At 36.7% G+C, this 14633-nt stretch overlaps 1 protein-coding gene across 3 annotated transcripts in view; it reads right to left on the bottom strand.

The window, feature by feature from the left end:
• The window catches only part of SLC39A6 (solute carrier family 39 member 6), a 40811-nt gene that overhangs the window by 15419 nt on the left and 10759 nt on the right, over positions 1 to 14633 (bottom strand). For 2 of the 3 annotated variants that reach the window (XM_072605274.1, XM_072605275.1), the window contains exons 5-7: positions 11933 to 12151; positions 10303 to 10408; positions 5391 to 5768 (exon numbers count right to left, since the gene is read on the bottom strand). In XM_072605274.1, coding sequence (XP_072461375.1) covers positions 5391 to 5768; positions 10303 to 10408; positions 11933 to 12151 — 703 coding nt within the window. The remainder of the gene's footprint in view (positions 1 to 5390; positions 5769 to 10302; positions 10409 to 11932; positions 12152 to 14633) is intronic. The other variant, XM_072605276.1, reaches the window with a different exon arrangement.

The following is a 14633-nucleotide window of genomic DNA, read 5'->3' as shown; positions in this document are numbered from 1 at the left end:
TTTTTTTAAAAAACAAATGACAATTTTCCAAAGAAGAAATAAGTTGCAAATAATTATTTGAAAAAATACTTGACTCATTAATAATCATATGCAAACTGATAAACAAACTGACAAATATAATTCAAAGCAATACAGGTGGAGATGTAGAGAAACAGACACAGAGCAAAAAAAGAATCATAATAGCAGAGTACACTAACGTTAAAAGAGGAGCCATGTATGAAGAAAAGTAAATGGGAATAAAGGGACAAAGATTTCTGAAGAAAACTGAAGGAGTGCTTGAAAAGTTAAGCTATCTTAAGCATTAAAATTCCTTTACTTAAATTTAAAGAGTAAAACAAGTGCAATTGCTTTTATTGATATTTACAATCACATTTATAACAAAACTTCAAAATAATGCTAAAAGTCAGTTTAGGGGAGGTGGAGTCAAGACAGCAGAACAGCAGGAAAAATATGGCGAGCTCCCCCTCCAAAGCTCTCCAAATAGATCTAGAAACTGCACCAGACTGAATCCTGATGGGAGAAATTCAAGAAAGTCACAGGGAATCATTTTTCCAGATCAGCATAAGGAGATAGACAGGTATATGGGCACTTCAGGAGCAGCAGTAGTGAGACTCAGATTCCAAAAGCAGAGTGGGGTCTTAGTTCTAGCTTCTAGTCTAGTCTCAAGCCTATGGAGCAATAACCAGGGCAGGAATCCTAGACTGAAGGGAAACCTGTAGTTCTTACTCTCACTCAGAACTTTCCAGCTAGAGAGTGTGGCAACAGTCACCTGCTCTTCACAACCAAACTCATGTCAGGAATTTACAGAGCTCAGACCAAAGGGGCAATATCAGACTTTGCCCTGGATCAGAACACTTGGTGAGCACTAATAGCTTACAGATCCCCAGACTCAGTTAGATCCTAGAATAACATCACACTCAATACTCCAGTGAAAATCACAACAGAATTTCTCCCATCTGGACTCAGTCTGGCTCAATTTTTAGATATGTTTGGAGGCATTTGGAAGTCACTGTACTACTTCCTGCTCTTCAGCTATCTAGTGTCTAACTCCTCTAAACATATTTTTAACATTAAAGAGTTCTGTTATAAATTTGATATTAAACATCAATAAGTGCACAGAGACAGTCCATAACATGAAGTCTGAGATTAAAAAATAGGCTGGAAGACTGAACAAGCAAAAAAAAAAATTCCACCATACAAGGCTATTATGATGACACGGATGCCCATGACACAAACCTAAAAGAGAATGATTCCAAAACATCTATAAGCAAAACTGTATATAAAAACATAGTTTGGGCACAAATTCACCTAGAATTCCTGGAAAAGATGAAGCTGGAGTTAAAATGTGTGTGTGAAATGAGAGCACTTGTAAAAAAGTTGGAAGGAATAAGAGCTATGGAAGGAAGAACTGGAAAGGGAATCAGCAGCTTTGCACAACAGGCATAAAACCCTGCCTAAGAAAAAATGCCCTGAAAACTAGAATGGACCAAACAGAAGCTGATGATTCCATGAAACAGGACAACAAAAAAGAGAAGAAAATGTAAGGTATCTTTGCCAGAGAACTGACCTGGAAAATAGACCAAAAAGAAAGAAAATTTAAGAATCTTTGCACTACTTGACCAAAAAACCCCACAACTTTTATTTCACAAAATCTTAAAAGAAAATTGCCCAAATCTCTTAGAATCAGAAAGCAAACTGAAAATAGAAAGAATCCTTTAGTCACCTCCTCAAAGATACTCCAAAATGAAAACTCCAAGGAACATTATAGCCAAAATTCAGAGTTAAGAAATCAAAGAAAAAAAACTGAAAAAAGATTTCAATTACTAAGGATACATAGTCAGGATCACACACAATTTAGCAGCCACCACTATAAAGAAGTGGAGAACATAGGAAATGACATTTCAAAAAGCAAAAGAAATAGCCTTTTGGCCAAAAATAATCTACCTAGGAAAATAGAATATAATGCTAGAGTGGGGGAAATGGACCTTTAATGAAACAGAGCACTCCCACGCATTCTTGATGAAAACACCAGAGCTGTGTAGAAATCTTAAAGTTCAAACACAGGAATTAAGAAAAAAAAGGTAAACATAATTCTAAAGATCTAAACAAGGATAAGGAGCTTACAATCTAACACGCAGACATACTACAGCTGTTCCCTACGAACTCTATCATTATCATGAATCACAGAGTGAGACCAATTAGACAGAAGGTCTGGGGATGGTTCTGTTATGTCTTCATGATCTGAAGAGAAGAATGAAAAAGAAGAGTAAGAGAAATTCACAAGGCAGGAAAGCAGGAAAATTATCTCATAAAATCAAGGTACACAAAGGACAGTCTATCACTCTAGACCAACAAAGAGAAGGGGCAGAAAGGTAGTGGATGACTTAACCTCACTCATGTGAACTGGTCACAGGAGAGAATATACACCCACAGTTGAGTACAGAAATACATTTCACTCAACAGAGAAATAAAAGGGAAAGAAAGGGAAGGGGAGATTAGGGGAAGATTAAGGGAAGGATTAGTTCTAAGCAAAAAAAATTCTAACTAAGGATGTACAAAAATATTTCTAGCTCTCTTTGAGGTGAAAAAAGAATGAGAATCTGAGGGGGGTATCCATAAACTGGGGAATGGTTGAGTACATCACGGTACGTAAATCAGATGGAATACTACTGTGCTATAAGAAATGATAGAGGCAGTTTCAGAGAAACATGAGAAGATTTTTATAAACTGATGCAGAGTGCGGCAAACAGATCCAGGGCAACTTTTTATATCCCCTCCTGCATCACTGCATTGTCATGGCAGAAGGTCTTGTGAAACTCATTGAAACAGTGAGGTATGCTATATAGGGTTACCCAAGATGGACAGGTCATAGTGGGGAGTTAAAAGGTGATTCAATGAAGGAGGAAATGACAAAACATTTCAGTATCTTTGACAAGAAAATTCCATGGATAGTATTAAAATGATAAAAGAGATAACACTGGAAGATAAGCCCCTCAGGTCCAAAGGTATGCTACTGGGGAAGAGTGAAGGACAACTACAAGTAGCTCCAGTACTAATGAAGAGGCTGGGCCAAAGCTGAAAGGAAGCTCAGGAGGAGAGGAAAGGAAAGACCAAAACTCTAAAGACGAATATTGCATAAGACCCTGGAATATAACATCTATGAACCAAGGTAAGTTAGATGTGGTCAAGAAAGAGATGGAAAGATTAAACATTGACATCTTGAGTATCAGTGAACTTAAAAAGATGGAAATGGGTGAATTTAATTTAGGTAATTGCTACAAATATTTCTGTGGGCAAGAACCTCTTAGAAGAAATGGAGTGGCCCTTGTGGTCAATAAAAAGGTGGTGTATAATCTCAAAAGTGACTGAATGGTATCTGTTCGAATCCAAGGCAAACTGTTCCAACATCAAGATAATACAAGTCTATGCTCCAAACAATAATGCCAAAGAGGCCAAAGCTGATCAGTTCTATGAAGACCTATAACATTTTCTAAAATAACACCAAAAAAAAAAAAATGTCACCTTCATCATAGACTGGAATGCTATAGTAGGAAATTAAAAGGTAATTGGAATAATAGACAAGTTCGGGCTTAGAGTACAAAATGAAACAGGGCAGAAACTAACAGTTTTGTCAAGATAACTTGCTGATCATAGCAAACACTTCTTTTCAACAACCCAAAAGGTGACTTTACACACATCACATCACAAGTGGTCAATGTAGAAATCAGAATGACATATACATTGCAGCTAAGGTACAGCAGTTTTATATAATCAGTTAAAACAAGACCTGGAGCTGACTGATTTTTATTTATTGCAAAATTCAGACTTAAGTTGAAGAAAGTAGGGAAATCCATCAGACTGTGTGGGCATAATCTAAATACCATCCCTTATGAAGATGAAGTGGAAGTGATGAATAGATTTAAGGGATTAGATCTGATAGGACAAAGGTTTGTACAAGAGGCAACAATAGGAGCCATCCCAAAGAAAAATAACAAGACAGCAAAATGGCTATTTGATGAGGCTTTACAAATAATTGAGGAAACAACACAACGATCCAAGACAATGAAAAATGCTATCCATCCCCACAGAAAGAACTGATGGGAGTTTGAATATAGACTGAAGCATATTTTTTTACTTTCTTTATTTTTCTTGAGTTTTTTCTTGTCTATGTTTTCTTTTATAACATGACCATTATGTATGACTACACATGTATATCCTTTATTGAATTGCTTGCTTTCTCAATGAGGTGACTGGGGAGAAAAAAAAAGAGAGAATTTGGAACTCACCTTGCCGACAAAGGTTTATATAGTCAAAGCTAAGGTATTTTAGTAGCAACGTATGGTTGTGAAAGTTGTATTATAAGAAAAACTGAGTGTCACAGAACTGATGCTTTCAAATTGTGGTGCTGGAGAAGACTTCTGAGAGTCTCTTGAATTGCAGTGAGATCAAATCAGTCAACACTTAAAGAAATTAATTCAGACTATTCACTGCAAGGTCACATATTGAAGCTAAAAGTTTAAATACTTTGGCCATATAATGATTGGATAGGACTTATTAGAAAATACCCTGATGCTGAGAAATACTGAAGGCAAAAGGAGAAGGGAGATAGCAGACAATGAGCTGGATAGTGTCATGGACACAAAGAATGTGAACATGAACAGACTTCAAGAGACAGAAGAGCTTAGCATGCTATCTATGGTCCATGGGGTCATGAAGAACTGGACACAACTAAACAACTTTTTATGTTATAACAACAATATGGTAAAGGCAAACAACTTTTAAAGACTTTGATCATTGTAATAACGAACTACAATTTCAGAGGACTAATGATGAAACATACTATTCACTTTCTGATAGAGAGGTAAAGGACTCAGAGTAGAGAATGATACTTTTCGGGGGGACATGGCTAATACAAAAATTTGTTTTGCTCAATATACATGTTTTTAACAGGGGTTTTGTTTTTCTTTTGTTTTCAATTGAGGTAGAGATGGGGTGGGAAGGAAAGAAATCAGATTCCTGCTGACTGAAAAAATAAAATTTAAAAATATGTTTAAGTCTCCCCAAATTCATGCAGCCTTTAAGAAACTCCAATGAATTATACACTTACAATTTGTTTCTTGACTAATTTCTCTTATATGCTACTTAGAATTCCTAAAGCATTCAGGTCCTGCTCAAATGCCATAAAACTTTCATTATTTGAAACACTGTCAATCGCATTACTGTGATCTCTCTTCTGGTACATTCTATAAACCATCCACAAATGTATTAAAAATAGATATTTACTAATTTAATAATCTTAACTGTTTAAACAACATGATCACTAAATGGCATACAGGCCAAAGAGGAATTTTATATTAGTACTGCAAAGAAATGTATATAGTTGTACTTACCGATTGCTAGGCCATCACTGAAATTGTGTAAGCCATCACCCATGATCACCATCCAGGCTAATGTGGCTATGCCAGCATCTTTCAACTCTTCCCGAGAGTAGCGCTGACTGTGACTGTGGGGATGATGATTCTGATGATGGTGGTGATGTAGAATATGATGGTAATCATGATGATGATGAATGAGATCATCTGATTGGCCTAGAGTATCATGGAAATGGGAATGACATTTATTCTTGCACCCTCTAGACACATATTCATTGTAAACTTCTTGCGGATGAGAGTGAGCTATCATGACTTCTTCTTCTTCCAAAACTGCTGGTTGCTGAGAATCGAAGTGTGCAGGGTCTTGTGAGTCTGCCCCTATATAACCTTCAGGCCCTAGGTAACAACAGCAAGGAATTTAGATTTTAAAATGTCCATTTGGAAAGAACATGGCAATTGAGCTGGGGAAAAACACGCGGTATCTAAATACAAACTCAAAATTTAAAGTAAACAACAAAATAATATTAATAGGATATGATAGGTTCTAGTCAAGGGTTCTTGTTTTATGATTATAGGGATCAATCAGCAAGTATTTATTAAGTGTCTGTGCTAGGCACTGCGTTAGATCCTAGGGATACAAGTACAAAGAATGAAACAGTATTTACTCGTAAGTTTATCTTTTAAAGGGAATGACAAGTCATATACAGTATAAAATTAGTATAGACATATAAAAAACAGTTCACTACAATAAGTTTGGTAGATAGGATACTAATATTTGGAGGGAGGGTCAGGAAAGGCTTCAGTAAAGGCAGAAGATGGTACCCAAGCTGCATGCATCTTAAAGAAAAAGAAAGGGTCTAGCAAGCAGAGGCAAACAGGGAGAAGTGCATTCCAGGCATGACAAGAGACCGAATTTCACGTGAGGAACAGAGAGACGATGCTACATAATCTCAACTGAGGCACCACTGCAGCAAAGCAGTCTTTTTAAACCTCTCTAACTCATTATTATCCCCCTCCTTGTAGCCTCTCAGCTGAAAATCCTATATCACATGTTACTGAAAAAACTGCATTCACTGAGATCACTCTCTTCTCCCCTCCTCCTCAATTCATATCTTCCAGACGCCTTCTGCCACAATCCTGCCTTCACTCCTACTTCATATGAAGAGGTGGACCTTTTCCTTGCCAAGGCAAACTCCTCCACAGGCACAACCGATTCCATTCCATTCATCTTCTCCAGCAGACTGACCCCCTCTATCACCCTTTCTCTTTCAATTATCTTCATCTCTTCCTGCCTCCTGGCTGCTTCTCACTGCCTATAAACATGCTTCAGTCTTCTCTAACCTCAAAAAACCCTCACTTGACCCACTCATCCCTGGCTAGCTATTGTCCTCTATCCTTCCTCCCTTTTGTGGCTAAACTCCTCGAAAAGACTTGTCATCAAAGTTTTCAACTCCTTTCTTTTCACTTTCCTCCTAACTGTCTACATTCTAGCTTCTAATACCATCATTGCACTCTACAATCTAATTGCCAAATCTAATGGCCTTTTTAAAAATCCCTATCCTTTATGATCTCTCTACAGTCTTTGAAAATGTTCGCCACTCTCTTTTCTCTGAGTTTCTGTGATATCATGGCTATTCTAGTTCTCCATTTACTTCTAAGACTGCTCCTTCATTTCTTTTGCAGAATGTTTGTCCAGGCCATGTCTGCTAGCAGTGGGCATAAAAGGGGATAACCTAGGCCCTCTCCATTTGCCTTAACCTCATCTGTTTCCATGAATTCAATTACCATCTCTACTTATCTAGACCTAACTTTTCTCTTGATCTCCAGTCACTAAATTTCCAGTCACTTACTGGATACTTTAAACCCTATGTCTCACAGATATCTTAAACTCAACATGTACAAAACTGAACTCATTATCTTTACCCTAAATGCCTTCCTCTTCCAAATTTCCTTATTAATGTTGGGAAACGGCCTAGGAAAGAGCCCCAAGAAGTATCCCCTGTTATGCCCACTGTTAGCAGACATGGCCTGGACAAACATTCAGCAAAGGAACTGAAGGAGCAGTCCTGAAATGCAGTTCTCTCCATGTCAGTGCCCTCAATTCAATAAACTCCAGTGGCTTCCTTCCATTTCTAGGAACAAATATAAAATACTCTAGTATTCAAAGTCCTTAGCAACCTGGCCCTTTCCTTCCTTTACAATCTTCTTTTGCTTTATTCCCTTCCCATGTACATTTCAATCCAGGAATCCAAGCCCCTGATGTTCTTTAAACAAGACAACCCATCTTCCAACTCCAGGCATTTTCAATGGCTATTCCCTATGCCTGGAATGCTATCTCTCCTCATTTCTGAATACTGATTTTTCTGGCTTCTTTCAAGTCCCAACTAAAATCCAACTTTCTCCAAGATTTTCCCAATCTCCCTTGTTTCAAGTTAGTACACTTCCTCTGACATTACCTCCTATTTACACTGACTTTGTACATAGTTGTTTACATGTTGTCTCCCCATTAGACTGTGAGCTCCTTGAGCACAGAGACTATCTTGAACATTTCTTTGTATCCTGAGGGTCTAACACAGTGGCTGACACAGAAGTGCTTAAATAAATGCTTACTTACTGACTGGATGACAGAGAGAAGGAGGAGAAATGTTCAATAACTCTAGAAAGATAGGTCAGGGCCAGGTTGTGAAGGGCCTTAAAAGCTAAAAAGGAGTTTGTATTTTATCCTAAAGGCAATAAACAGAAAGGCACTGAAGATGGATGAGTAGGGGAGCTACATGGTTAGATCTGTTCTTCAGGAAAACTACTCTGACAGGAGAGTACAAGATGGACTAGGGAGGTGACAGACTTATGGCAGTGAGACTAATTAGGAAGCTGCTTTAATAACCTTGATGAAAGGTAATGATGGCCTGAACTAGCTATGTGAATAGGGAGAACAGTTCGGATAATAAGCTAGATTGTGGAGATTGAAATAGCAAGATATGCAATTGACTGGATATAGAGCGAAAGAATTAGGAGTCCACCATTGACATTATGATCCTGTAAGACTGAAAAGAGTGATGGTACCTTCAATAGAAGTAGTGAAGTTAGGAACAGAGCAACAGTTGGGGAAGGGTAGAAATGAGTTTGATTTTGGACATGTTGATTTTAAGATGTTTCCAGGACATCTAGTTTGAAAGGCAATTGGTAAGGTAGGACTAAACCTGAGGGGAGAGACTGAGCTGGAGATATAGCAGTCACATGCATATATATGAGAACTACACCCATAGGAGGAAATGCGGTCACTAGGAGAGTAGAGCAGCAGGGAAGAAGGCCTATGATAGAACCATGGAGGATACCAACCATTAGGAGGTATCATATGGATAATGAGTAAGAAAAGGAGATAGGAGGTATTGTATGGATAATGAGTAAGAAGTGGAGATGGGGAAGCAGTTAAACAGGTAGGGGGAAAACCTAATTATAACTGGAAATTAAGTAATCATTGGCAACTTTGGAAAGAACAAGTTTCATTTGAGTGATGAGGTCAGAAACCAGACCACCTAGAGCTAAGAGTGAGAGAAAAAGACATAGAAGAACTGATGATAGACAACTTCCTCAAGGAGTTAAGCCTCAAAAGGGATAATAGCTAATGGAGATGGATGAATCAAGTAAGGGTTTTTTTAAGGATAGAGGAGATGTGGGAATATTTGTAGATAGCAGGGAAGCAGCCACAGTTAATGAGTGAGAGGAGATGAAGTGGGGGCAGTGAGTATGGACAGCTTTTTCAAGGATCAAATAAGATCCTTCCAAAATTCTGTGTGTGTGTGTGTGTGTGTGTGTGTGTGAAAAACAGGAAGAATTAGATGATCAACATTTATTACACACATCCTATGAGTAGAATAGTTTGTCAAGCCCCTTTCCAAACATTGAGGAAATATGATAATTACTGCTCATTAATAAATACCAACTCATAATGAAGTATGCTTTACACCAGGAACTAAGGGTCAAAAGACAATTGTTTATAATCATCCAGTCAGATAAAACATTAGAAGTCTAGGGATACTGGATGTTGAAAACAACAGGTAATGTGTATACATACCTCAGAAAAGTGAATCAGAAGGCAGAGAAGAGAAGGAAAAAACACTAAATAAACAACCCTCATGAATTCTCTCTAAAAGAGTATACTAGTAATGATGAAGTAGGCAACAAAAGGCAGCATGAGACAGAAGAAAAGACAATGTATTTGAAATTCAAAGACTTGGGTTTTAAGCCTAGCCACACTACGTCTAGCTGTGTGATTCCGTTTGGTGGTGACTATAAGAACAGCAGCAGCAGGACTTGAAGGCAGCGAAGCCTTCCATAAATCATCTTCTTGAATCCTCACAACAGCCTATGATGGGGGTTTTTATTAGGTTTACTGGTTACTTACTCTCTCTGAGTCTCAGATTTCTCATTTGTAAAACTATAATAGGGAAGAAAAATTTCTTCAGTTGAAGAATTTCTGGATGAAGCTTTGATTTGGTTTAAAAAGGTTTTATTTGGGTTCATTATATTAGTGTTCTTTTTTTCAGTGTTTGGGTTGATTTCAAATTCCTGTTATTTTTAAGGGAATACACTAGAGGTAAATCCCATGCAGTAGAGCTATGGAAATAAAATTGTAAAATTTGATGGGCCCTAAAATAAATGACCACCTAGCCAAGATCATTTGACTTCTCCAGTGAAAGAAATGAGTTAGGATAAGAAGGGTACAGTAAGATCCCACAAGGCTAAAGATGGCCAGCCTTGGAACTTCTGGAAAATGAAGACCTTCTCACTTTCTATCACTTTTAGAGGATATACCACATAACTTATCAGCTGTTCTTTAGGAAGGAGATAAGGTATCAGCTCTTCTGATTAAAAAAAAAAAAAAGGGATACAGCAGGGTTCTTTCTCAGATTTGATTACCAGGACTTACGATCATCTGTGTCTAGTTTCTCTTCATTTGTGGAAAGTTGAGATTCATACTTGGACAACTGTTTCTTAATCTCCATCTCATCATCACTTTCGGGCTTTTTTTGAGTCTAAAGCATCAAGGGAAAGTGATACTTTAACAAAATTTGCAAACATCTAAAAATCAAACATTTAAGCCAATATTTAAGATAAAAGCCATATTAACAGATTACAGCAGATTCTGAAGCGTTCATTGCAGGCAAGTATATCGCATCCTTTGGGGTGGGGGAAGGGCATTTTATATATGCACAGATACACGTTTGTTAAGTACATAGTAGTTTACAGAGATGTAATTGTTAAGTGTATAATAAGGAGTTCACTTCATATCAAATCATAAATATATGAATTCAAAGTCTTAACAGGACTACAACACCTCAGACTTGTACATTTCCACCTCAATTTGTGACTTGTGGCTATATTAATTTCCTTAGTATTTGAAATACTAAGGGGACACAAAGGGGACCCCATTCTCATACAGTTGTAACAGTAGAGTCATTAACTCTAAGGATTAATTAATGCAAAATATGTTTCTCTCAGAGAAGTACAATGATTCATTAGACTGAAATTTGTCCCTTTGTTATCTCTTGCGAAGAGGACACAAAAAACCCAATATTGACAATTATATTCATCAGCCATTAAAAATTAGAAAATGCCTTTTATGTAAAAGTGCATTTGTTGTTCAGTTGTGCCCAGTTCTTTGTAATCCCATTTGAAGTTTTCTTAGCAAAGAGACTGAAGTGGTTTGCCATTTCCTTTTGTGGCTCATTTTACCACATTTTCACCATTTTACCGTGACTCTGAAACAAACAGTCACATAGCTGGTGAGTATCTGAGGCCAGATCTGAATTCAGGAAGATGATTCTTTCTGGCTTCAGGCATCCACTGTGCCATCTAACTGCCCAATACTGAGCTACCCTGAACCATCTCCACAAGCTATTCTTCACTGGTTATCCTGCACATATCACTAACATAGGGACATGTTTACAATAAGGCACTTACTATGTATTTGTTGAATTAGGTCAAAAAGAGGGCACTCTCCCAGCCCTATCTACCCATTTTCAATCTCAAAAGATTAGAGCTAACTGCAGAAAAAGCATCTCCTGGTTAAACCACTAGGATTGATGAGGAAAAGGTCTTTGAGTATGGAAGACATAAATAACAAAACTGAAAAGGTACTGTCAACAGAACATGAGAACCACCTGGGTAACTACATACCATCTCTGGCAGAATACCAAGTGAGTGCCACACAAATTTCTAGCCAAAAAAAAGAAGATAAACTATAGGGCAACATTTTCAAAGCAATGTTCACCCCTGGCATCAACTAATATTTATTGGGTACCTACTGTATATCTGGGTCTAGGAGCCCTGTTAATGCATAAGTCTAGACATTTACCTTTGTCCTCTTCCATACTGTGGGAGACTTTAGAGAAGAAGAATCTAGAAGTACTGAGACCTACAAATAATCCCTCAGTTCCTTTAAGTCAGGACCAGAGGCTACTAACTTCCCAAATCCAAGATCCTACACCTTAGATACACCACCTATCAGCATGGATAGCTTTTGAAATACATTAAGTTTTAGATATTAATATTTTTACCTTTTTCTTCTTGTCCTTAAATTGTTTGATCAATGTGATTAAATGTTCAGCAAGAAACATGAAATACAGGCCTCCTAGAGCTGTAAGGCCTTTCCAAGTGGAGTCAAAATAAGTGCTTTCTTCTATATTTTGGGAAGACAGATGACTGAAAAGTGGTCCTCTGCTTGCTTGAAGGGGCTGGTCCTCATGACTATGACTGTGGTGGTGACTTGCATGAGACTATAAACAAACAATATGTTTCAAAATTGTTAGATTCAATTTACTAACATGCAAATGATTAAAAATGACTTGCCAATGAAATAAACAACATTAAGAATCCTTTCATCTTTAAAGTTAACTAATATGATAATTAAGTACAGTAGAAACTAAGAGTATCAAACCAATTGCACCAAAGATTGTGTGTGTGTTTATACTTTGGTACAATTAGTCTGATACAAATATATACATATGTACATACATACATACATATATACACACACACACACACATCTATGTGGGGACATAAAAAGAGCGCACTTATATGTATATCAAAAAAAAAAAACCACACTCATCCAGATCTTAGCTCTCCAATGATTCCAATTATTTGGACTAGTACTTAACTGAAAATTTTTTAAAAAAATTTAGCCCCTGAACAAAAGACAATAAATAAAAGACTACAATAAAATTGGTTTATGTTGATAATACTTGCTATCTTCTTAGGTCAGTAGGAGATAAGTGTAAGTTATTACACTTACCTTCCCTTATTCCCATCTTCTCTCTTTTCTTGCAAGGCAAGATAGATTTCTGTACCCCATTACCTGTATTTCTTATATCCCAGTAGTATGCAAAAACAATTCTCAACATTCGTTCCTAAGACTCCAACTTCTCTCCCTTCTTCCCTCCCCAAAGATGAAGGATTCTTAAATAAACTCCCCAATTTTTTAGGAATCTTCCTGAATCAGATGAAGGTCTTTTATAGCTCTAAAAAACCTATCATTCCTTTACATTCCACAAAAGTACATATAAGAATAAAGACAGCTGAAACTGATGTGCCTGTGGTCATTCAGTCAAGGAGTGCCTAGTATATACCAAGCACCGTGCAAGATGCTAGAGATACAGGAAGAAAACAAAACTAATACATACCCAAGGAGCTTAATTTTTTTTCCTTTTTAAAGTTTATTAATATCTTGTTTTTATGTCACTAACATCTCTCAAGATATCCCTCTTCTTTTCCACTGAGGGCTTTCCATCATAACAGAATGAAAAATAAGGGAAAAACAATTCAGCTTCATCTCCCAATATATCAACCGAGTCTAAATTTGGATGCAGGGTTTCATACCTACAATGCTCTCACTTCTGCAAAAGGCACATTCTCACCCTCCTTCTGTGGGGTTAAGCTTGGTCATTATAACTTATCAACATTCAATTCTGATTGTTTTATTGTTAATGCTCTTGTAATTTACATTGTGGTAGTCACTGAAGATGGTTTCCCTGGGTCTGCTTATTTCACTTTGTATCAGTTTATAAATGTCTTCATACATTTCTCTGTATTCATCTTTGGGAATTACTGTCTCTGATGCTGAAGCAATATTCCATCCCATTCACAATTTATTTAGCTACTCTTCATTCACTAGACATCCATTTTGTTTCCAGTTGTTTGCTACTACAGAAAATGTTGTTATAAACAGTTTGGTATTTTTAGAACCTGTCTTTTTATCTTTTTAACCTCCTTGAGTGAAGGAAGCTTACATTCTACTGGTTCACTGTATATGTGATTCCAAAATATGAGAAAATGCTTTTCAATGTCAATACCAAATTAAAGGTCACTGAGAATAATAAAGGTGCATACTTGAAGAGAATGCTTTGGGTTTCTGATTTGACAATTAAACAGTCTGGAGTTTTTTTGAATTTCTTTCATTGTGAACTTAACACCCCACCCCCTAACAATAAGCATTCCTATATATGAAGTAGAACACAAAAAGGATTTTATGTATAGGAATATATGTATGTATGAATGAAGCTATTAATATTCATTCCATACCACTTCTTTTTTAAAGAAAAACATGATTCAAGCCTATGACTTTCATAGATGATTTGTGCTTCCTTCTGTTCTCTGCTCACTTTATAAAATGTTCGTGCTGCATTCTTCTTTTTCCTTTTCTGGCATTACTATTGCTGCTCCCCACCTACCTCCCAATCCTTTCCAATGGAAAACAGAAAAAACAAAACAAAAACAAAACCCTTATAGTAAAGAAGCATAGTCAAACAAAATAAATTCACATAGAGAATTACTATAGTGATTCTTGTAACAATAACCCAAGTTTTTATAAAAAGGTGAAATTCTACTCAGTAAGCTGTTTCCTATGCATATTTAAAAAATAATTCATTTAAAAATGTTATTTCCACATTTAAAGGGTTATATACTTAAATTGTCTAAAAAAATTCAGGAACGTTTAAGAGTTTCTTTACCAAGGTAAAGAATATCATACACATGTGCCTATGCAAACATAAGCCCAAAAATAAACCCAAAGAACACATGTTTCAAAAACTGAAATTTATCTGGTAGAAAGCCTGGAGTTTGTTTATAATTCATATGCTAATTAATCTCAATATATCATCCATATTAGACATTCAGCATTCATCAAAAACTGATGAATCTTATACAATTTACAAAAGCACATCTACCCAATTCCAGGGCTCAGGTCTCTATTACTAGCTTGCC

This window comes from Notamacropus eugenii, chromosome 4, assembly GCF_028372415.1.
Source record: "Notamacropus eugenii isolate mMacEug1 chromosome 4, mMacEug1.pri_v2, whole genome shotgun sequence".
In the NCBI taxonomy this organism is placed as follows: Eukaryota; Metazoa; Chordata; class Mammalia; order Diprotodontia; family Macropodidae; genus Notamacropus; species Notamacropus eugenii.
The sequence above is the reverse complement of the archived record's forward strand: the minus strand, read 5'-3'. Positions and strand labels throughout refer to the sequence as shown.